This window comes from Lepisma saccharinum, chromosome 28, assembly GCF_977018435.1.
Source record: "Lepisma saccharinum chromosome 28, izLepSacc3.1, whole genome shotgun sequence".
Taxonomy (NCBI): Eukaryota; Metazoa; Arthropoda; class Insecta; order Zygentoma; family Lepismatidae; genus Lepisma; species Lepisma saccharinum.
The window spans coordinates 4825740-4849486 of record NC_139256.1 but is presented as its reverse complement, the minus strand read 5'-3'; the positions used below and the strand labels follow the sequence as shown (position 1 = coordinate 4849486).

Below are 23747 nucleotides of genomic sequence, written 5' to 3'. Positions count from 1 at the left end.
ACGTTTGCACAAATGGCGTAGAAATGCAAAGAGGCTACAACAATCTCTTGATTCTTCGGCGGCAGAAAAGAGTATTTTTTTGCGAGGTTTACGAAGTAAGAACAGACATCGTAAAGGCGTGTTGACATCCTGATAAGGAAAATGGAAACGGGACGCTGGTTGGGGGAATTCAAGGATAACAATAAGGAAAGAGTCATGTGGGACTATTTTTTTCAAACTGTTGCCTTGCCACTACATATCAGTGTGAAAAAGCTCAATTTCTCCTGTTTCCAGCTAATTTAGTTGTTTCTTTTAAAGTATGCTTCCACGCACAACGCACACACTCACGTTCCAACAAATAAACACACACGCACATGAACAATGTGTGAATTAACAAGGGGATGCTGGGGATTTCCCCCTCAGAATAAATTTTACCCTCGGCAAAAGAAAATTATATTTAACCCTGCCAGGCCAGGGATGTTTTTATGTCCCTCCAAAAAAATGGAATTGAAACAATATAGCTAGCATACAATTTCTAAGCTATGTAAGAAATTACAACTGAAAAATCACCGCTTTTCGTGCGGAGTGGTTTGCGCATCGTGCTACGACGCCAGGGGTCCCGGGTTCGAATCCCGGCCGAGGCATGGGTGTTTGCGAGTGTCCATTCCTCATCCCCATCTTCGCAATTAGCCAAAAGTGGAAGAAAAGCAAAGTAAAATAAACCAAATGAATAAATCAATAACAACTGAAAAATCATTCGTATCCACTAATAGTCATCAAAGATTTCCCTGTCGAATAGCATGCAGCTTTGAGGATTACAGAAGGGCAACATTCTACAACTGACAACCTCACCGAGCCAACAGGCTGCTTCTGCATTTCACTTGGCATAGTGCTCATAGTTTAATACATGTGTTAAAGTGTTCACAAGAAACTTCTAGGCTAGATTAAATGGACATTAACTTTGAAGTTGTGAATAGAAATTTTGTCGTTTTCGGTGAGCTAGTTCGATAGCTCTTTTGCAGCTTCATTTTCTCGGTTGACCTTGGTCACTGCGCAAAGCGGCATGTCCGTAGTTGACATACAAACGTTTGGTTGGTCGACAACTCTTAGAAACGTTGGAACAGTATGACTCTCAGTGGCTAAGGCAGTCTGTAGTTCTGACGTCATGCAAAGGTTCAGCCTAGCCTTAACGATGAATTCCATACTCTGTCCCAAATATCTCTGGCAAACGAAAACAAGTCTCTGCACAAGTAGTGACGAGAGACGGCTCCACCAATGAACACGCGTGGAGGGGAGAAATCGACTGTCGTTACCAGCCTTCGAGCAGCGTGTACTGCTTTCCTCTGATCACTAGATCCCCCCCGCTTCTCTGACGCTATACGCGGCCTTGCTCCAGAGAAAACTGAGACAGATTCATTGTCCTTTATTTTACTTCGCTTCTTGTGCTACTTTTGGCTAATTTGCGAAGATGGGGAATGAGTGATGGTATGATGAAATTGATGAATGGACACTCACAAACATCCGTGCCCAGTGCAGGATTCGAACGCGGAACCCCTGGCGTCTTAGCGCGATGTGCAAACCACATTGAAAATCTAAATACATTACATTGGAAACTTTCTCAACAATTTTCTCCTTTTTCCATTTTTTGCCGTCTGCACATATAATCAACGCGCTAGCTACGTTAACGACCGGCTGGCTTTGAAGTCGACGGAGCGCGCCCACCAGCTGCAACAATCAAATTCAGCGCACAGTGTTGCCACATATCTACTCTACGCCACCTTCTCCCTCCGTGCACAAGAACCTTCCCACGGGCTCCACATTGAAGTTGCAAACTACGGCAACAGCGTATCCGTAGTCATGTGACTGGGACTCCACGTGGAGTAGACGAGCAGAATGACAGCTGCGCCCATTGGCTGAAGGCTGAGTGTCATTGGACGAAAACAACTCGCCCGTTATTTATCCCCACTCACGTTTGTGGCGGCGATTGTCTTTAGTTCGACGTTAACGAAGTAAACACGTGGACTATAACCGAGTTGTCCTTTCGCGAGGTCTTTTGAATTACCCTGTATGCATATATTACGGAAAGGATAAACACCTTTCCCTCCCTTGTAGCCTCGAGGCACAAGCACTGCAGCAGCTTCGGGCCACGTCTCCCAGCTGCTCATGTCCAATGACCTGGAGCGGTTGGACCGTGAAGGTTTCTTTCACGACCCACTTCCACCGAGGAAGAGCTGCATAAAAACGCTCCTTCCTCGCTATCAGGGCAATGTTTACACGTCCATGTTCCATGCCAGTAGGCTGCAAGGAAGAATACCGAAAAGAATTGGAAGCATGTTTTCCTTCGCGTCTTCCTTGCATTTGCTTTTATGGTTATTAATATAGCAATTATTCCGCTACTACCGTGTTATCTTCGACATTTTCAAAACTTTGTGTTGGCTCCATTTGAGCTTATGGTTCGAACCTTATAGGAGTGTTTTCCGTTACTATCTGGCCTTCTAGCGTACGCAGGATTTTTTCAGGTGTGGGAGGGGGTTCCTGGAATTGTAAAGCCCGATGGCGCAGTGGTAGCGTCGTCGCCTTGCAATCAAGGGGTCCCGGGTTCGATACCCGGTGGAGGCACAAGTGGTTTGGATCCCACTTTAAACTGTAGGTGCAGTCCCGATTAGCCTTGCTGTGAATAAAGTGGGATTAAAACACCAACTCAACTCAACTGGAATTGTAAAGCTGCATGCTAGGAGGGAAGTAGAATAGAATATATGGACTCATGGACGTCCGCAGGATTTTTTCCAGGGAGGGGCAAGGAAGGTATTTTTTTTCCAGGGGGGGCCAACATGGCATATTTTCCCCAATAATAGTGTTCATCCCTCAAAAAACATTGCTTAAATTTGAATTTATCATGTTCGTGCAATAATTAACACACATTATTGTGGCAGAAATTAAATTATATGTGTGAAATACTCCTATGTAATTTTGGGTTGAATTTCGTTTCCCGGGGGGGCACGGCCCCCCCTTGCCCCCCTTCTGGACGCCCATGTATGGACTGGTGAAAGTGACAGTGGTGTAAGTCACTTTTGTGAAAAAAAAGCGAAGAGTCTGACTCACAGCACTTTGCTGATCAACACAATAGCTGTTTCCCTTATCACTAGAACTTCAAATGTCATCTGTAGCCAGTTGAATGAATCTCTGACGTACTCCACGTTTTCTGTTCACAGATTGACTTATCGCGATCTGGTTTCTGTGTTTAAGTATTTTTTTTTTACAAAGTGACCTTCACCACTGTAACTTCATCCCGTCCATATGTTTATTTCAGTATGAGCCTTTGCAGCTGTACATACACACATTTCCATACATCGATTAGGTTGCTCTTTCCTCTTCTTCTTTTTTCCACCCATAATCCCTCTCCTTATCAGTGGCGAAGCGTAGAGTTGCTAGCAGGGTAGGCACAAAAGTGCGATAATTTCCATCAGTTGCTTGAATCTGTACCAAAAAAAAAAAGAACAAAAAAAGGGAGTATGTCAATGTCTCTCCAGGCAGCTTCTTTACTTGTCAGTGGGGGACATTTTCAAAAGCGTTGTTACCAGCAATCAGTACGATAATTACGTCTGTCAGACGTTATCCCTTCCCGCCCACCAGATGTCAACGATCTATATTTTTTTTATTTTTTTTGTTTGTATTTTCTCAACCCCTGAGTGATTTATGCACACACCTCCAGAAAGAACTAGCAATCATGAGACATTGCGAAAATCCAACGAATAGTGCTCGAGCCCTGTTGTCAATTCTTCATCACTTTCTTTTTTTAATTTTTTTTATTTATTTTGCAACTGAGGTGAAAAGGGGAAGAAGAATCCTATAATTTTCAGGTCAGTATGACGTTTGTGCCGTGAGCAGAAGTCAGAATTCCGCACTTTCAACGACTGTCAGTTTGGTACGAACTACTGTTTGGTACTACCAATTTACGAGTAGTTTTTTTTTTTTTTTTTTGGAGCAAGACTTGCATTGCACTCACAAAGCCCCTCTCCTCTTCAGGGTTAACGAAACGGCCTACCTCTTCGCTTGTGTCGGCTGCATAAAAAAATGTCTGCTTGCAATATCTATACGACGACACTGTTAACGCATTAAATAACGTTTCAACAACTTTCAAATTTTTCATATTTTGCTGTCACTTGCCAGTTTCCACTGCAACTTGTAAGGAAAATAGATTTGAGAACAGTTTAGAAATGATTGTTATAAGAAGGAAACATGAAAGAACAAAAGGGATCTTACCTTACAGATAATTACAACTTCACTCAATTAAGAACTCAATTGTTCTTGCATAAATCTGATCACTGCACACGACACGAATCACAAACAAAGCTCTACCGCCACTAACCTCGCGCTCCGAGCCTTGTAGCGTTGTGAGCAGAGGCAAGTTTTCACAGGCAGGGAACAAGCGAGGGAATCCCCTTTCACGATAAAAATGAATTATTCTATTTCCAGGGAAAGTAAAACTACTTTATAAATATAGGGCGTAACTAGCATTTTAATTTACAGAATTTGATATGAAGACTTACTTTACAAATATAAGTTTTTTAGACTTTCTGTTTACGCTACGTTGTTGGGTGAATCGACAAGACCATCAGCACTCTGACCAGAAAACGAAGTCAGAACTACAGTACTCCGTAATTTTCAATTTCACTTACACTTGTCGATGAAAGGAAGGAAAACTTAAGTTTCGTACAAAATATGGAGAATGTACAAATGAAATAGAAATCTCTCTGCACGAACACAGGCTAATGTTTATATAAAATGCTGGTACACCAAAAATTTCCAACCCTGGCGGAAATGCAGTGTTGCTGATATTCTGTTCGTCCTAGTGGGTAACATAGCGAGGCCGGCCTCAGGAGCACGTTGTAAGCATACGTACAGTACTCGTAAGATTAGGCTTCCCACATATACGACCGTACGACGGAATGTGAAGAGAAGAGGCCCAGAAAATGTGCCTCACTCCGTGGAAAGTTCGTATACTGGACAGGGTTAGAATTTTTTTGTAATTATCATAAATGAAAATTCCAAACTCTTGCATTGCATTACATATGTTTTGAAGAAATAAGTAAAGATACCTTTAAAAGAGTAATGGTGTGGGTAGGCCCGGCCTCCTGGCTCCTTATGCCCTCACATGTTCAACTTTACCTTTCTAATACTAAAATAATAGTAATTGAGTATTCTTCTCTCACTACAATCTATCAACCTGTTTCATTTCTCTCATAATTTTACGCTTATAGCACTAGTTATCATATTGTCAAAAAGAAGCTTTCTGCACACCGCTCTTATTTGAGGCTTCTCAATCTATTAAGATTGTACTCAATGGCAAAAATGGCCATCTGGTTTCTCAAGCTGTTTCAAGAAGGGCGTGAAATTGAAGGGGGCAGAGGGAGCCGAATGAGCAAAAAGATAATGAAATGGCGCCATATCAATCAAAGATATACGGGGATCGGGAACCGGAACAAAAAATCGAAATGTGCAAATGTAAGAGAGCACCTTAGGGAATTGAACAATGTATGATTTTGTTTGAATGGTTAGCTTTATTTTACTTCGCCTCTTCTGTCACTTTTGGCCAATTTTCGAAGATGGGGATGAGTGATGACGTGATGAAATTGATGAATGGACACTCACAAATATCAATGCCAAGGCCAGGATTCGAACCCGGGAGCCCTGGCGTCGTAGCGCGATGTGCTAACCACTCCGCCACGGGAGCCGGCAATGTATAAACAAGGCAGGTCATGTGTACCGGGGTTAGTAGGGAAGTGCCAAAAAAAAAAACATGTAAAAGTTTAGTTTCACATGCGTGTATTAGTCACAAGGCTACATGGTCAGTACAAATAAAAATGGGGCGCAAACAAAGCGCCCTATGAACCCTCGAAGTAGTCCCACAGAGCGTCCACAACACGCTGCCATTTTGCACGGTGGCTACTCACAGCGAATTCCTGCAAAATATTAGCTCCGGGAATTCTGCGTGTTTTCTCCCTAGAATCCAAATCCAATTGAATTTATACATATTTATTTATGACCTGAGGCAAGTTTTTCACAGTTTAGGTTTTATTTTTCCCGAGGAAGAAAAAGAAAGCTGCCTGGAAAATAAAACAGACTTCTCTCAATCAGTTTATTTTGTTGGTGTCCTTTGCAGAACGTTCTGTCTGACAGACTGAAGATTATTGCAAGATAAAATACCTTGAAGTTGATTACGTAAATTTGAGTCTGAAATTCTAGCACAGTTAAGTGTTTATCGTAGATTAGTATACCCCGTAACATTCGTGACATGTTTGCCCCCTCCATGTAGGACTGCCTTGACGGGGCGAGGGGGCTTAGTAGGGAGGTCAAATTCATCTCATCATTTCACCCATTCTTCATATCCATATCTCACGTTTTTCACCATTCCACCACATCATTCATCTCCATATCTTTGACCTCCCTATTAAGTAAGGTAGGGAGGTCATTTTCATCTCATCATTTCACTCATTCTTCACATCCATATCTCACGTTTTCACCATTCCATGACGTCATTCATCTCCATATCTTTGACCTCCCTATAACTAAGGGTCCTGCTAGAGGAGACAACCTCGATAAAAAACCCCTATCCCAAGGTGTGAGTTGCACGTGCCGATGGGACAGTGTTGGCTGCAGGGGTAGGTGCAGTCGCGAACGTGGCCTCGGGGATTTCGGTTTGGTCCTCGAGTAGCCTCCATTTTTGGGGGTAGGCCTTCCTCGGCATAGAGGGCATGTCGAGGCGACAATTTATGGACCCTCCACCATAAAATATTTTTGTATATGGGTACAAAAAACAACTCAAACGGGGGGAAACCCCCAAAACGAGCGCGGCCTTCGAGCCCGCTTCAATTATCGGAAAAGACAAGTAACGTGCCACGTTATCTTGTGATTAGTATTGTGCAGAAGACCGACAGTACCGATGAATCTGCAACTACAAAGAAACATGGAGCTGCTACATTAAAGGACTTGTCACCGTTCCTGATCAAGAAACAGCTAGACTACGCCGCTGGTTCAGACGTACCAGAAATAAAAAAGCTAAGAAACGGGAGTCTACTTATCCAGACCAGCACAGATCGCCAGACCAACAACCTGTTAAAGTTAAGATCTTTGGGCAACTTCCCTGTTAATGTTGAACCACATCGTCAACTTAACAGTAGTAAAGGTGTGATTCGCCACTGGGATCTGCTAAACGCTCAGGAGGAAGAGATCCTTGAAGCACTCTCAGACCAACATGTGACCGCAGTGCAGCGAATAAAGACTCGAAAATCCGGAGAACTTGTTCCAACTGCTTCAATTATACTGACCTTTGGAACGACCACTCTCCCAGATATTGTACGGGCTGGATATTTGAGACTCAAAGTCCGTCCGTACATACCTAACCCGATGCGGTGTTTCAAATGCCAGCACTTTGGGCACACTCAGCCTTCCTGCAAGGCCACTACCGCCCTTTGTGGTAAGTGTAGTAAGCCTGATCATGGGACCGAACCTTGTTCTTCAGGTCCCAAATGCATTAACTGCCAAGGCGAGCACCCAGTCTGGCATCGTGACTGCCCCTCTTTCCAACAAGAGAAGAAAATCAGAGAGTTGGTCGTCACAGAGAAAATCTCTGCTGGCGAAGCAAAACAACGTCTCCGTGAGAGCATACGCACCACTTTACCTGTGCCATTCGCTACAGTTGCTGCAGCTGCTCTTACCCGTCGAAGTATAAGTGTACAAACCAGCGACGTGTCCACTCAAACTACAACGCTTCCCGTAGTAGCCCGCCCTGCTTCGAGGAAAACAGCAACCACTCCTCGCTCTACAGAGAAGAAGTTCAAGCAGGTGCATAGCAAGGATTACTTTCTGAAGTCCAGTAGCTCTCCAGTCAGAGTGGCGGCCACCACCCTGAAACTTAAGGCGCAGCTGAAAGCTGCCCGGCGGGCGCTCAAAGCACCTGCCCCCACTCCCCCTTCTTCATCCCCTTCGCCCTCTGTGTCCTTACCCGAGGACATGATACAGGACGAAGCCGCGGATGAAGAATTTATCAAGGTGACAGGGCCTAGAAATAAAGTACGCCTTAAAAGGTAACAACCATACATCCAGCTATGGCTTATTGTCTCCAATGGAACCTTAACGGTTTCCGTAGACATCTCGAGGAACTGCAAATTCTAATATCTGAATTTGACCCTGCCATCATATGTCTCCAAGAGACACATTTTCGTCCAAATGAATCAGTGATTCTGAACGGATACACGCTTTACCGCACCGACAAGCTTCCTGAGGGTCGTCGTGCACACGGTGGTGTTGCAATCGGTGTTCGAGATAACATCCACTCAACGCCAATCTTTCTCACCACCCCCCTCCAAGCTGTCGCCGTGCGGGTCCATCTACCGCAGCCAATATCTGTGTGCTGTGTTTACTTCACAAGGGAGGAGCGATTCTCTACTGAGGACCTCCTTTCTATATTCGAACAACTTCCGTCTCCTGTAATTCTTTTGGGCGATTTTAATTCCTACCATTGTTTGTGGGGCTCCGTTCGTACAGAGCCCCGGGGTCAAATTGTAGATCAATTCCGTGAGGCATCAGGTATAACGTTGCTGAATGATGGGACTCCCACATATTTCAGTCCTTCCTCAGGCACATACTCTGCGTTGGACTTGTCCTTCTGCAGTCCCAGCCTTGCTCCTACCACATCTTGGAGCGTTCACCCTGATCTCTGTGGGAGTGATCACTTCCCTCTCATTCTTACCTTCGAACATCTTCAGCAATCACGTGAACAACACCCTCACTGGAATCTCAGTCGGGCCGACTGGGAAGCCTTCGAGCGTGCAGTGGACCTTGAAGTCGATCTTGCGTCGACTTTACCACCAATCGACGCATTAGATGTCTTTGTGTCAAGAGTGCATGATGCTGCACGCACCTCCATTCCACATCCCAGTGGACCTGCGAGGCGTCGCCCAGTCCCCTGGTGGACTGCGGAGATCAGTGCAGCCATCAAGGACCGTAATCATGCCCTAGATCGATTTAATAAGAACCACACTGCCGCAAACCTCGAGCAGTTCCGCATTAAACGTGCCCGTGCCCGTCGGCTCATCCGAGCCAGTAAGAAGGCGTGCTGGGTCCAATACGTGTCTTCTCTGACGAAGCAGGCTTCGTCGAAAGCCGTTTGGACCAAAGTACGTCGCATCCAGGGGGGTGCATATACTCCTCTCAGCGCTCTGGAGCACGACGGGACGTTGTACACCGATTCCGGAGACATAGCAAATATCTTGGCCACGCAGTTTTCTGATGCCTCTAGCTCGCAAAATTATGAACCACGTTTCCGCCGCGAGAAGGACCGTCAGGAACGACGCCCTCTAGTTTTTCGAAGTCATAACACCGAGCCATACAACTCTCCATTCACTGAACGGGAGTTCGATCAGGCGCTTCGAGATTCTAAGAATACATCTCCTGGAGTGGACAAGATCCACTATGAGATGCTTCGTCATCTACCCATTGTAGCAAGAAATTTCCTTCTGGCGGTATTCAACAGGCTTTGGTTGGAGGACTCTTTCCCCACTTCCTGGAAAGAAGCTATTATTGTTCCCATCCTGAAACCAGGTAAACAACGCACCGCAGCCTCGAGTTATAGGCCTATCGCCTTAACTAGCTGTGTGTGCAAGTTGATGGAACGCATGATCAACAAGCGTCTCACCTGGTTTTTGGAGGAAAACTCATTGATAAGTAATTTTCAATGTGGTTTTCGCTCCAACCGTTCCGCACTGGACCATCTGGTTCAGCTGGAAACACACATTCAGGATGCATTCCTCAACAAGGAACATTTAGTTGCAGTTTTCTTGGACCTCCAAAAGGCATATGACACAACGTGGCGCTTTGGCATCCTAAAACAGCTCCATTCTTGGGGCGTGCGTGGCCACATGGCGTACTTTATTAAAAACTTTTTATCCGACCGTTTTTTCCGGGTACGTGTTGGGAACTCCTTTTCGGATCTTCACGAACAAGAGAACGGTGTCCCGCAGGGCAGCGTATTAAGTGTGACTCTGTTTGCCATAGCAGTGAACAGTGTTATGGCAAACATTCTTTCCCCTGTGCATGGCCTCCTCTATGTAGACGACCTCACGATCTTTTGTCGCTCACGGAATCTCGCGTCAGCTTCTCGTCAACCCCAACTGACGATAAACCGTTTGGTTGAGTGGTCCTCCCAAACAGGTTTCACCTTCTCATCCGAGAAATCCGTGTGTGTGCACTTTTGTCGTCAGCGTACATGTCATTTAGATCCTGACCTGTACATGGGGAAGTCTCCCCTGTGCTTCGTGAATGAGGTCCGCTTCCTGGGCCTCATTTTCGATAAGAAATTAACATGGCTTCCTCACCTTCGCCAGTTAAAGTTCTCTTGTCTTCGAGTTCTCAACCTTTTACGCGTTTTATCTCATACTTCTTGGGGTGCTGATAGGACGGTATTGCTTCGTCTATACCGTGCACTCATCAGGTCGAAGCTAGATTATGGATGTGTTGTGTATTCTTCTGCTCGCCCATCTAGACTTCGCATCCTAGACACTGTCCACCATGCTGGTATACGTGTGTGCACTGGTGCCTTTCGGACCAGTCCAGTCGCCAGTTTGTATGTAGAGGCATCTGAGCCGTCGCTGTCTCTGCGAAGACAGCGGCTGGTAGTTAACTACTTCCTCCATCTTCGCTCGATGCCTTTACATCCTTCATTCCACACCATCTCAGACGAGGGTAGGCTGGCAAGGTATCGGCTACACCCTAGTATCACTAGACCATTTGGTGTTCGTGCAGACGAGATCCTGTCAGCACTTGGTGTTGACAGTGATCTTCCTGGCGTCTCTCCACTCATTTCGCCTCTCCCTACCTGGGAGTTTCCTGCACCTTCTATCGATTTTTCTCTGACTGCTCTTCCAAAGTCAGAGACACCAATGGTTGTATACCAGCAACGGTTTTTAGAACTTCGTGCGAAGCACCCCAATTTTAATGTGTTTTACACGGATGGGTCCAAGACAGTCGAATCAGTTGGTTGCGCCTTCGTCCTAGACTCTCAAAGTTCCAGTTACTTGCTACATCCTGCCTGTTCCATCTATACGGCAGAGTTGTACGCCATTCTAAAGGCACTGGACTTTGCAGACGTCAATGGTCTGAAGAAAGTCCTTGTGTGCTGTGATTCGACCAGCGTGTTGCAGTCTCTGGATTCGCCGTATTCCCGGCATCCGGTAGCGCAACGCATATTCAGACGGCTTGTGTCCTTATCTGCCAGCACAGATGTACACTTCTGTTGGGTCCCTAGCCACGTGGGCATCCAGGGGAACGAAGCAGCTGATGCTGCCGCCAAGTCTGCTGATGCAGATGGCGACGTTCTCGTCCACCTTTTGCCAGCTAGCGACCTGCAGAATGTGTTCCGTTCTCGCCTTCTTGACACTTGGCAGACCGAGTGGGATGCGGAAACGGGGAACAAGCTTCACGCTGTTAAGCCCACCATAGGTGTTTGGCGTTCCTCGTCTCGTCCCTCTCGGCGAGAAGACGTTATTCTTACCCGCCTGCGTATAGGACACAGCCGTCTCACGCATGGTCACCTACTGCAAGGGCTGGACCCTCCGTTGTGTCGTACTTGTAATGTTATTTTAAGCATCCGACACATTCTCGTTGAATGTGTCGATCTTGCTTACCTCCGGCAGACTTTTAACCTCTCCGGCTGTTTGTCATCCCTCTTGGGTGATGACAGCACTATTTTATCACATGTTTTTAGTTTTTTGCGAAGAGCTGGACTCTTCCACCGTCTGTAAGGAGGTTTTTAGTTTATTCTGACTTTTTAATGTGTTGTGTTTGTCTCGTGCAGGTCTTTTTACAACCTTGCACTTTTAGTTTTTCCCAAGGGGCTATCTACACCCCTTTTTTAAAATTAAGTCAGAATTTTAGATAAGGGGCCATTTCCCCGTATACATAGAAGGGTGCGAAATGGCCTTTAGTGCCGACGCACCCAGAAATTTTAACTCAATCCAATCCAATCGTGACATGTTTGTAGATGTATTTCGATTGTGAGTATGTGAAATTGCAAATATAAACTCCGGATCTCAAATTAAATATTTTAAATATATATCCCCTTTAATTCAACCGAATTAGTGTTTTTGGATACATTGGAATCACACAAACCCTTTACGTTGTAAATATATTTGTGTGTGTACGTGTGTGGGTGTTGAGAGGCGGTAATACGTAAGGTTGAAATAAAGAAAACATCTGCTTGAATTTTTGGAAAGTTCGACTTGAAAACCGGGAATCTCACTTGAATTTTATCATGGTCCCAGACCCTGTTTTGGCCGCAACCGATTTTGCGCACACTATAGATCCAGGATTGCGCACAAATCTCACTAACCTGTTTTGCGCACAGATTTTGATCGAACTTTGCCACTTTGATAGCGTGTGCAAAACTGTTTTTCTCTTTAGACAAGAAGAGAGATAGAAATTAGAAATAAAATAGTAAATCTCTTAAGGATTAAATATAAAATATAATTTGACCAGTAAATGTAGCAAGTCAAGATAGGTTAGGTTAGGTTAGGTTAGGCAAAACACAGCAAAAACACGTGTAAGTCCACACACACACACAAACAAACACAACAGAAGTGAGAACGGCTTGAGAACATTTTACATCTGACAACATCGCCTCATTCTTTTGTGCGCAATCATGTACATTGTGACAGCTTGTCAACGGCTTATCAGATATCACTGATAAAACCGGAAAAGTGTGCTGTAGCCCCTGTTTTCCATTCTGCCGTGGCTTCTAATCAAGGAACCTAAGATTCGATATCCGATGTACTAACTCAGTTCGGATCCCGATTTAGACAGCCGATTAGCCTATATACAGGCAACACCTTACGATTTGATATACACAGGACATGTACTATGTAGACATTTTAACGAAAAATCGATTGAAGTCAAGGATGGCTAGGTGGCTCAGTTGGTAGAGCCCCGATTCGGGTTTTGGTAGAGCCTGCAATTTCCGCCTAAAATGTCTACATATGCAACATCTTCTTGCTTTCTCTTCTCGACATTCATAAAATGTTCGGCTGTCTCTTTATGGTAGTTAAGTGTTTGAATGTGTTTCGAACCCAGTAGGCTTAAACAAAAGTATTTCTTTATACCATGAAATTCTCGGACTGCATATACGAAATTTAGTTCTGGCAAAACTAAATCATCACTCAAAACTTTGATTTTCAGTTGATCAGATCTATGCAGCTTATTTCTGTTTTAATAAACCACTCCAATATCCGGTACTCCTGAAATATTCACTCTATAGAGAGAGAGAGAGAGAGAGAGAGAGAGAGAGAGGGGGGGGCGCCTTGATCTTTTCGGCCCTCGACCCGAACTACCCGGAAGTTCTGCTGTCGTCAATGTCTTCATTTTCGAATCACTATATCTTATAAAGCAACCAGAGAGGACGCTGACTGATCACTAATCGACTGTATGAATTGTCACACTTACCTCTGAAATCTCATTAACCGATTCTTTGTACAGATCAAGCAAAACATTGAATCCGCGTATTTATATCCTCATTATATTCTAGAACGTTCCGCAGATAAAATGATTCGTTAATATTGCCAATAGTTGACTCCTTCTCTCATTGAAGAACGTACCCTCTCACGCCCTCCCGAGATTAGAAATTACAACGAATCGCCCTACGTGTGGCGCTACCTTTGTTGTGCAGCTTCCAAATGCTGACAAGTCTCTACATAGTGCTCAAGTGCGCTGCGACAACACCGAAAGCGCAAGAAAAGTTTACGTGCAATATTATCAACAACAGGGTTATAGAACATTCTCCGTCTTGTCTCGATAATTATTTCTCCCAAATTATCATCACATTATTCAAGATGCCAAAAATCCTAATTTTATCTAGTGTAAACAGAAAAATTTTCCTGAGGGGGCGGGGCTCGAGCCACCTCATCCCCACCTTGGATACGTGCTATTATCAATAACAGGGGTATAAAACATTCTCCATTTTGCCTCGATAATTATTTCTCTCCTTAAATTATTTTCACATGATTCAAGAAGCCAAAAACCTAATTTTATCTAACGTAAACTGAAAAATTTCCTGGGAAGAGGGTCGAGCCCCCTGTGCCCCTTCTTGGATTATTATCAATAACAGGGTTACGGAACATTCTCCGTCTTGCCTTCTCTCCTTAAATTATTGTCACATTATTTTATTTCACACCACAAGAAACAAAAAACCTCATTTTATCTAGTGTAAACCTAAAACTTTCGGGGGGGGGGGGGCTCGAGCCCCCTAAGCCCCCCCTCTGGATACGTGCCTGCACACACACACACACACAATTACTTTCAGGAAAGAGTATTTCAGGATCTAAATGTCCATTTGTTTTGTCGGTGACTGTACATTAATCCAACATACACTTTTAAAGCTCAAAACAGATATGAACGAGATATTTTAAATGTACATACGGAAACGTTATGAAAACGCCGGCTCCCGGGGCGGAGTGGTTAGCACATCGCGCTGTGACGCCAGGGGTCCCGGGTTCGAATCCCGACCTGGGCATGGATGTTTGTGAGTGTCTGTTCATCAATTTCATCACGTCATCACTCATCCCCATATTCGCAAATTAGCCAAAAAAAAGTGGCACAAGAAGCGAAGTAAAATAAATCAAATCAATCAATCAAGCAAGAAATTGTGATTTATGCTGTAAAGGAATAGAAAATAGAGAAACACACGCGGAGACAGGGAGAAGGAGAGAGAGAGAGAGATTCTCGACCTCTTAAATCCATAAACATATCATTACAGTAAATTTCGATGTTAAAAAGTGTCGAGAGCTGCTATGCGACAGTTCATGCACTAATAATCATTTTTCTTTGTCCTAAACAATCTCTGTAACAACATGTCTACGTATGCAGTGTCCCAGATGCAGAAGATGCAAGACTTCACGCTTATGGTGTTGAAGGTAGGGCAAAACTCTGCGAGAAAAAGTGGTATCCTGCTTTGCATAAAATAATTAAAGTGGAAACTGCGTTTTGGCATGTAAACACAAAATATACTGTCCATACCGAATATAATTATATAGTTCACGCGTAGATAAAGCACAGAAAATATAGGAGAGAAAAGAAAACTGAGGAGCATTCCCACCGGTTGAGGAGACATTTTTTCTTCTGTGGTCAATAAGAGCTACTACTTCGAGGTGACAATGACAGTGGCCTAATAAGAGAGATTTCACACCATGTCTCCTGAGGATTTCACAAGTCGAAATTAGGTTTGTGCGGCTTTTTGTGTTGCTACGGTGTGAAACGTTGATGTTGATTGGCCCATTCCAATCGACATGTATCGCGTGTCCTTCGGTCTGAAACCTTCCAAGTCTTGAAAATCCAAGTCACAAGGATGGAAAATTAGGGCCTTGTTAAGGTTAGGTGTGAAGGCAGGCAGACGACAGCACCATAAAGGATCATATCCAAATCTGCAGGAAGAACGCATCTTACTTTAATCTCCAATACGGAATGATAAAACTTCTGGTGAGTTGATTTTAAAAAAATGTGTCCGAGATAAAGAGTGGCGTGCCCAGGATTTTCGGAAGGGAGAGGGGTTACGCATACTATTTTTGGTGGTCAGTCCTGATTTTGCCATTTTTTTCCTGTCTTTGACGTTCTTTTGTTTATTTTGTTTTTTTTTAAAAAAAAGGAATACTGGGTCAAATGGGGTTATGACCTCACCAACCCTCCCTTGGGCACGTCACTGGAGATAAATGAGTAAGCCTTTGATCATACTGGGAGACGAAATATTAGATGTGTTGGGAACGGAAGGGTTTTCACTGTGCATTAATTGTTTCGTGATCCACCTGTATTCGAGAAGACTTCCTTTTTTTTCGTGCCGATATATGACAAGACAGCGGAAGCTGTGACAGGCATTTTTGAACACTTGTGAGTGCTAAGGCCTGAATCTGAACAATTTGATGGGTTTCGGCTTTTATAAGAGCTGCAAACATGGGAGGACAAGACACGTTAGTGGTGTTCAGGCTCGAATCAGAGAGAAATATTCGAGAGCCCACAATTTGAATCTCGCGTTGTCGAGTGGATTGTCCATCCCGTGCATGTGTACAGCTTCGTAAAAACATTCAAAGACACCATAGATGTTTTTATGCCTGATGAGAAGAAATGGACAAACACACATACTGAGATGGTTCCGGCACACAATGTTAATGCATGGAAACAGAGTCGTCGAGTGGTAAAAAATGTTCCGATTTCCTTACAGTGGCGACGATTTAAGGGATAGTTGCTCCCCATTTTTTGCCTCAACATTATGGCCTCTTAATGTTAAGCCTTGTCTACCAAGAGAAAGTAAACTTTCCTTGCACTGCCCCCCCCCCGCCCCCCTCTGTTTTGGAACCCAATTGCCACCACTGGTCTTAAACATACAATTGTGAGGTTCTTACTATACCCCTTAAAAAAATGGTGTTGAGCCCCCCCCCCCGAAAGGAATTCCTGGATACGTGCCTGTGTGTGTGTGTGTGTGTGTGTTGCCTAACCCTGGAGCAATCAGTGGATTTTAATATCAAATTTTCAATGGCAACTTCTACAACCGCCGTAGAGTTATGCAACACACATAACGCCTTGCAGGGAAGCGTGTCCCATTTTCAATGCCTGTCACTGTACAAGCCAAGTAAGTTCTAGGTTTCAATCCATCATTTTGTACTCACTATAAACAGTTTTTACTAGTAAAGTTATCGAAGAGCGCATATGAAGTGAGGTAATTTGTACTACAATGTGTAATATAAAAGGTTCAAGGCGGTTTTTAAATCTTTTGAATAGGGAGATAATATAAGCAAGAGAAGCGTTTTGCGTTTAACTAATAAAACAGAATAATATTGTTTGAACCGCAGTATCTTGCGTATGTCAAATCATTAAGGGGGTACAACGAGTACAATTGGGATGAAAGAACCCGGGGAATACTGTACCCTCTCTTAAGAATGTACCCCTGTATCCACATTCATGCGCCATTACGTGTCTGTCTGTGTGTGTGCGCGTGTGTGTGTGGCATAAAGACATGAGAGCTGTGCGTATTCCTACCAGAGCGGAAACTGTTCATGTCCTGGAGAAAGTCTTTCAGAATCCTGATGGCAAAGGAAGCATGGTCTCAGTTAAGGTGAAATGGCGGTAAAAAGCGAGTAAAGTTTCTCCCACCAAAGTGGAAAAAATGTGGAGCTAAAAGAAAGAGGAAAGAGATTTACTTTAATGTATTTATTCAGTCTTTCTCTCTCTTTCATCCTCTGTTTTCCATTTTATTTCTTTCCTTCCATCTCTCGTTCTCTGTTTATCTCTTCCCCAGGGTGCGAAATCGTTGAAGACTGGGGGGGGGGGGGAACAAAGAGCTTAATCTACAAATCCCCCTCTCCCCAATATATATACAAATTTTACGATATATATATTTATAATGCTATTAAAAGTAAAAATAATTCACTAAATTTAAAATATATTATTATTATTAATAACATGGGAGAGCATTAATATAAGCTAGATTTTCTTCATTTCCTACATGTTGTGAAATAGATACATAGATGAAAGAAGATTTACGCAAGAAATCGTAGTTTCTATTGAAGAAATAGCATACACACAACAACTCGATACATCAGAGTCGAAGACGTTTTCGATACGTGGAAGTATCGAAGTAGAATGTTGGATATTAAGCGCATAATATTAGATGTGGATCCAAAAATATAACTTACACAGCAGTGCCATCTATCCTTCGTATTCTAACAATAACAAGGAAGAAAATTTAAAAAAATGAACTTGTACATATTTTTTAGGGGCAGTCGGTAACGCGTCTGACTACCATGCTCAAGGTCCCGGGTTCGATCCCCGGTCGGTTCAAATCCAGGAACTTTTCTAAGATAGGAAGCGGCCCCGGCGCCCACCCAGCGTCGAATGACATGGGTACCTGGGGGAAACCCTGGGGGGGGGGGGGTAAAGGCAATCAGGGGCGTGATGCTGATCACATCACCCCCACTCATGACCGGATCAAGCAAGTGTGGTGCGTTACCCCCACACCCCCAATACGCCTTCATGGCGTGGTGCTAAGCACAGGGGAGCACTTTACTTTTTTTTAAATTACATATAAAGAAATTAATTTGTTACTTTTAAATATATTCAGATATTATAAAGTAGCAAACTATGTCCTTTGCTAACTGGTTAAAGATGTTAATAAATTATTAAATAGTTGAAGTGTTTCTATTATGAATAAGTTTGATATAGTTTTTGCTTTATGTAAATATACATCACTTAGATTTCAAAGTTATTTTTGTCTTGCATTCTTGTTTTACTGTTATTGTGCGTGTTGGTGTAGATTTGTTAATGATCTCTCTCGAGAGAGAGAAATCATTCAACACTCGCAACGACACTAATTTGTGTGTGTTTCGATATTATTCTTAGTTAAGTATATTTGAAATTAAAGGTGGGCCTACTTGCTTATCTTTTGTTCATTGTTACAAAAATCCCCCCGGAAATTTTTGGTGGGGAGGGATTTTTGAGGGCTAAACTGTTGGTTGGGGTAAATCCCCCCATCCCCCTCAGGATTTCGCACCCTGCTCTTCCCTCTTCTCTTTTTGTCTTTTTTCCTGTATTTTCCTATCTCCTTCCAATTTCTCTATTTTCTTAATATTTCCTCCACCTCCCTCTTTCCTTGTGTCTCTTTTAACTATCTCTCTCTTTCATACTCTGTTTGTCTAGTTTCTTTTCACCTATTATGTTATCCCTTTCTTTATTTCTCTATCTAAATATCTCTTCCTCCGCTTATCTTTCCCTCTGTCCTCTCTCTTTCTTTCTTTCTTAGTCTTTTTCTTTATCTCCTTCAATCAGTGGCATATTGCGGGGGCAAAAGTGGGGGGGGGGGAACTGCCCCCACTAATCCGTAACGCAACTCCCATGCTGCGTTTGGGATCGAACCAAGAACCTCTAGATTGAATTGGGTGATGTAGTTATTTCTCATTCATCTCTCAGATGGTTATCACTCGCTTGGCCTAAATGTGATAAATGCAAGAGGTTACTTTTAAGTGAATGGCGATAGAAATTAACTTAGGTTAGATATGGGTTTTATACTCTCCATGACTGAATCGATATGGATGGGTTTAGAAAGGATATTACTTGCCTTACAAATAGATGAAGATTGTTCCTACACTTGTCCTCTCAAATGTCACTTGTCTGACCTCCCTGTCAGACATCGATCCAATCACACACCATCGTCCACTAATCGTTCTCCACTTTACTTCTCTCTCACAATCTGCAGTCCTTACTCTCTCTCGTATTCTCGCCAACTGATCACACCTCCTGACAATCCCAACACTCATGCCACATACGCCTCCCAAGTCAATCACCTGACCTTTGCCTGATTACTTATTCAGCATTCCTTTCTCTGCTACCTGCTATGCTAAGACTTTATACTTCTTACCCAATACCTTGGGTACGATACGAATCGCTGCCACTGCCTTCAATCAATTTGCGTCTCCATCTTTTTCATATTTTCAATAAATGATTCTGAAAATTTCTCCTGCGCTATCTCACGAGATCTTAATGTTCAGATGAAAAAGGAAGTATGGTTTGAAACAATGCGAAACAGTTCCCTTTTCGACCATAAAATTACCTGTTTTCCATGCATTTACTCAACTATTGGAAAATAGTGTCTCTTACTATTCAATCCGGCAACAAACTCTTGTAGCTGAAGACACACAAACATCGGTGAAGGGGAGATGTTTCTATCTTTTCCAATTTTCTTTAATATTTTTGGCTTCAAAATTCCCAGTTCCTGAGAAAACTCAATGCTGGGAACAACAAATATGAAGGCTATAGCCCTCAGTCGGCAACAATTTGCGGTTCTTCGACACATTGCCAACTTCTAAGAAATAATGTTTCCAACTCCTAAAGTACGATTTCCGAAACGTTTTCGTTTCCCAGCTCCCTTAGTGTTTCAACATTTCTCCACGGTGCCCAAGTAGGCCTACCTAACACTTGCAACGTTCATCTAGTGTGGTTAGGTTGCGTGCCTTAAGTTAAAAAATATACACATATTTCAAATTCAGGAACATTTTGTCTGTAAAAAGTCGATAAATAAGCACATATTTGGAGTAAGTGTAATTTCAGTGAAAATATTGGAACATTTCGCGGCGCCCTTGTACGCCAGCCAAAGGTTCGCATACTTTGGGAACCACTGCCCTAAAGCATCAACGTCTTATTATTGAAATGAAAGGATTAACCACATTTTCTAATAGATTTTCCTTGTGTACTTCAGTCTGTGGGCTTCAGGCTTCGCAGATAATGTAGCTGGACTATTTGGATATGTTAAGACTATATCACAGTGGGCCATAGCCCCCCCCCCCCCCTCCTCCCTGGTGACGACGTCTGTGATTGTTGCACGGGAATCCTTGACCTTCGCACATTGCCAAGAGAGGAAGTCACGGTATTTGCTATTCAGGTTGTTTGGATTCCACCTGACCTAATTTTTATCCAGTCTCTTTCCACTTCCAAGATCAGGTGAATAACACTTTCTCTTTGCATTCGAGCACCCAACAATCAACCTCTTTGTTGAGTTATGCAACAGTGAGCAAAGGAAGCTTCTTGTGGCGTATGTTGAGTCCATTTTTTTGTTGTTCTTCCGAAAGAAAGAAGGGAAGGTAGAAAAGACCCTGATCGCACACTTCTCAAAGAACTATAACTTTCGTAACTTTGAGGGAGGCCCGATGGCGTAGTGGTAACGTCGTCGCCTTGTAATCAAGGAGTCCCGGGTTCGATACCCGGTGTAGGCACATGACACAGTGGTTCGGATTCCACTTTAAACTGTAGGTCCAGTCCCGAGTAGCCTTTCTGTACATAAAGTGGACATAAAACAAAAAAACAATCATTGGGGGGATGCATCCACAGCGCATTGAGTCCCATCGCCTCTGTTGAGACCGGTTAGAAAAATAAACACTTACTTATCTTCATCTATAAACTACTTGCATTTAGACACGAGACTAATTATGTTGTTTCTTCCTTTAAGATGCTGTGACGTATATTTTCCGCCTTCCAGCACGTATGTCCTTGATTTCCTCCTGCAGAAACGATTATGCCACATTATCTCTATCCACGTCAAAGCCATGTTTGCATGTGCAATGAATGAGGGTAGAAACATACTCGCTGTAATTTTCCAAACAGCCATATTGCGTGCATGCACATCACAACCTATGGACTCTTTACAATCAATTCTCTCCCAGCCGGACTCTGTGGCCGAGTTTTTAGCACATCGCGCTGCGACGCCAAGGCTCCCAGGTTCGAATCCCGCTCGGGCTTGGTTGTTTGTGGATGTCCATTCATCAATTTCATCACTCATCCCCATCTTTGCAAATTAGCCAAGAGGCACAAAACGCGAATTTAAATAAACTAAATCAATCAATCAATCTCTCTCTTTTTCACTCTTTCTCCCCTCTCTTTCTCTCTCTCTCCCTCTCTCTTTTTCACTCTCTCTCCCCTCTCTCTTTTTCACTCTTTCACTCTTCCTCTTTCCCCCCTCTCTCTTTCTCCCCTCTCTTTCTCTCTCTCTTTTCTCTCTTTCTCTCTCTCTCCCTCTCTCTTTTTCACTCTTTCTCTCTCCCTCTTTCTCTCTCTCTCCCTCTTTCTCCCCCTCTCTCTTTCTCTCTTTCACTCTCTCTCTCTCTCTCTCACACACACACACACACACACACATAAAACATACCGATTAAAGCTAATAGAGATGAACAATCATAATTTACATGTACTCTCTAGCCCAAAAGTTTATGGCTGCAGCAACACAAGCCTTCCATCTGTCCCTATCCTGGGCAAGATCAATCCAATCTTCCTTAGCGATTCCCTTTAGGTCCATTTACATGTAGTGAAGCATTTATGGAGTGTTTCTTCAAAGCGACTCCTTGCTTCTCAATAAGGATACACCTTCAGAGTTGGGATTGGAATAAACGCGAAAGAAATATGTAAAACAAAGAGAATAATCTTGTAGAAAACTTTTCTTTAAAAACAAGTTTTATAATTACAGTTAGCAAGTGAATATTCTTGACTCTACAGTAATGTTTCCATAAAATTATATTGTTTTATTACATGGATGTGAAACTTGGTTCCTTAAATTAAAGGAGGAACATAAATTAAGATTATTTGAAAATAAAATCCTTAGGAAAATATTTGGACCTAAAATGGATGAAGAGACAGGTGAGTGGAGAAGGTTACATTATTTAGAAGTACATAATTTGTATTCATGTCCAGATATTATTAGAATGAATAAATGAAGAAGACTTAGGTGGGAGGGCCATGTGGCAAGAATGGGAGAGGAAGGAGGAGGTTACAGGCTTCTTGTTGGGAGACCTGATGGTAAGAGACCTGTAGGAAGATGGAGGGATAACGTTGAGATGGATCTAAAGGAAATCGCCAAGGATGGAAAAGATTAAATTGATCTTGTCCAGGATAGGGACAGATGGAAGGCTTGTGTTGCTGCAGCCATAAACGTTGGGGTTTAAGAAAGCTACAGATTGAGTGAGTTAGTTATATAATACGGATACACACACGTGGTTCCTCAGAATGGCGTAGTGTCGCCTTGTAATCAAGGGGTCCAGAGTTTGAAACCTGTTGTAGTTACTTTGCACGGTAGTTCGAATCCCATGTTAAACCCAAATGTTGTTTGAGTTTGTGTTAAAAATCCACTTCATTCACAGAAAGAGTAATGGGAACTGGGCTTACAGTTAAAGTGGGATCCGAACCACTATGAGGTTCCACCGGCTATCCCTTGGTATGCAAAGAGATGACGTTGCCAGTAGTTAGCACAGCGCGCTTCGACCATAAGGATCCCGGGTTCGAATCTCGGTCTGGGCATGGATGCTCTTTGTGAATGCTCATGTATCATCGCTTATCCTCATCGTCACGATTAGCCAAAAGTAGCAGAAACAACAAAAATCAAATTCAATGAAATTATGAACCCCCAAATAGAACGTGAAGGCACGCCATTGTCCTACAGGACTCTCATTCATTAATTCTCTGTTTCCTCAATTCTTTTAGATACCGAGGAGGACGCGCTCACCGTAGCTTCCTGGCAGAACAACAGGTACTGGTCCCTGGACAGGACGGCTGCGGAGGAGTACTTTCCCGTGGACGAGGGGTTCTTGGACATGCCCAAACCGACGCAGAGGCGCCTGCAGAGTGTGGACGGTGCCCTAGAAGAGGCGAGGGTACGGACGAGAGGGATTAGGGCCGTGGGGAGGACAGGGTGCAACGAGCAACTGGGGGAGAAATGCTTGGATGACGACAACCAGCTGAAGGACTTGGAGTTATTGCCGATACCCGAAGAGGGTAGCGGTGGTGACGGAAGTGGGGATGGTTGGTAACACTGAAATCTGACCGCCTGGTGGACAATGTCAAATGTACGAGGGGGGAGTCAAAGGAAAACCTTAAAAGTCCGTACAAAATTACGGAACAGACTGCATAAAGCTCAGTGCTACATGAGGTATCAACTGTTATTTACAGAACGACAAGGCTGCAACACTGACCAAGTGCTCTTCAAAACGCCATATTTGTCATTTTAAAGATTGTGCCTCCTTGACACACTTGCACTAGTGAAGAATAGTGGGTTCTTGTTCTATGGAGGGCTAAAACTTATAGAAATTCTCCAGCAAATGAAAATTTAATATTCGTGCGCATGCTTACCACACCAGAAAGTTTAGCAATGGATGAGGAAGTTCGACAATGGCCTCGGATGCGTGCAAGGACCTTCACAGTGC

General features: G+C 43.4%; 1 protein-coding gene across 1 annotated transcript in view; it reads left to right on the top strand.

The window, feature by feature from the left end:
• Positions 1-23366, top strand: part of LOC145980721 (uncharacterized) — a 35916-nt gene extending 12550 nt beyond the window's left edge. The window contains exon 2 of the mRNA XM_083113784.1: positions 23029-23366. Coding sequence (XP_082969910.1) covers positions 23029-23354 — 326 coding nt within the window. The 3' untranslated portion in view covers positions 23355-23366. The remainder of the gene's footprint in view (positions 1-23028) is intronic.
• Positions 23367-23747: the final 381 nt, after the last annotated feature.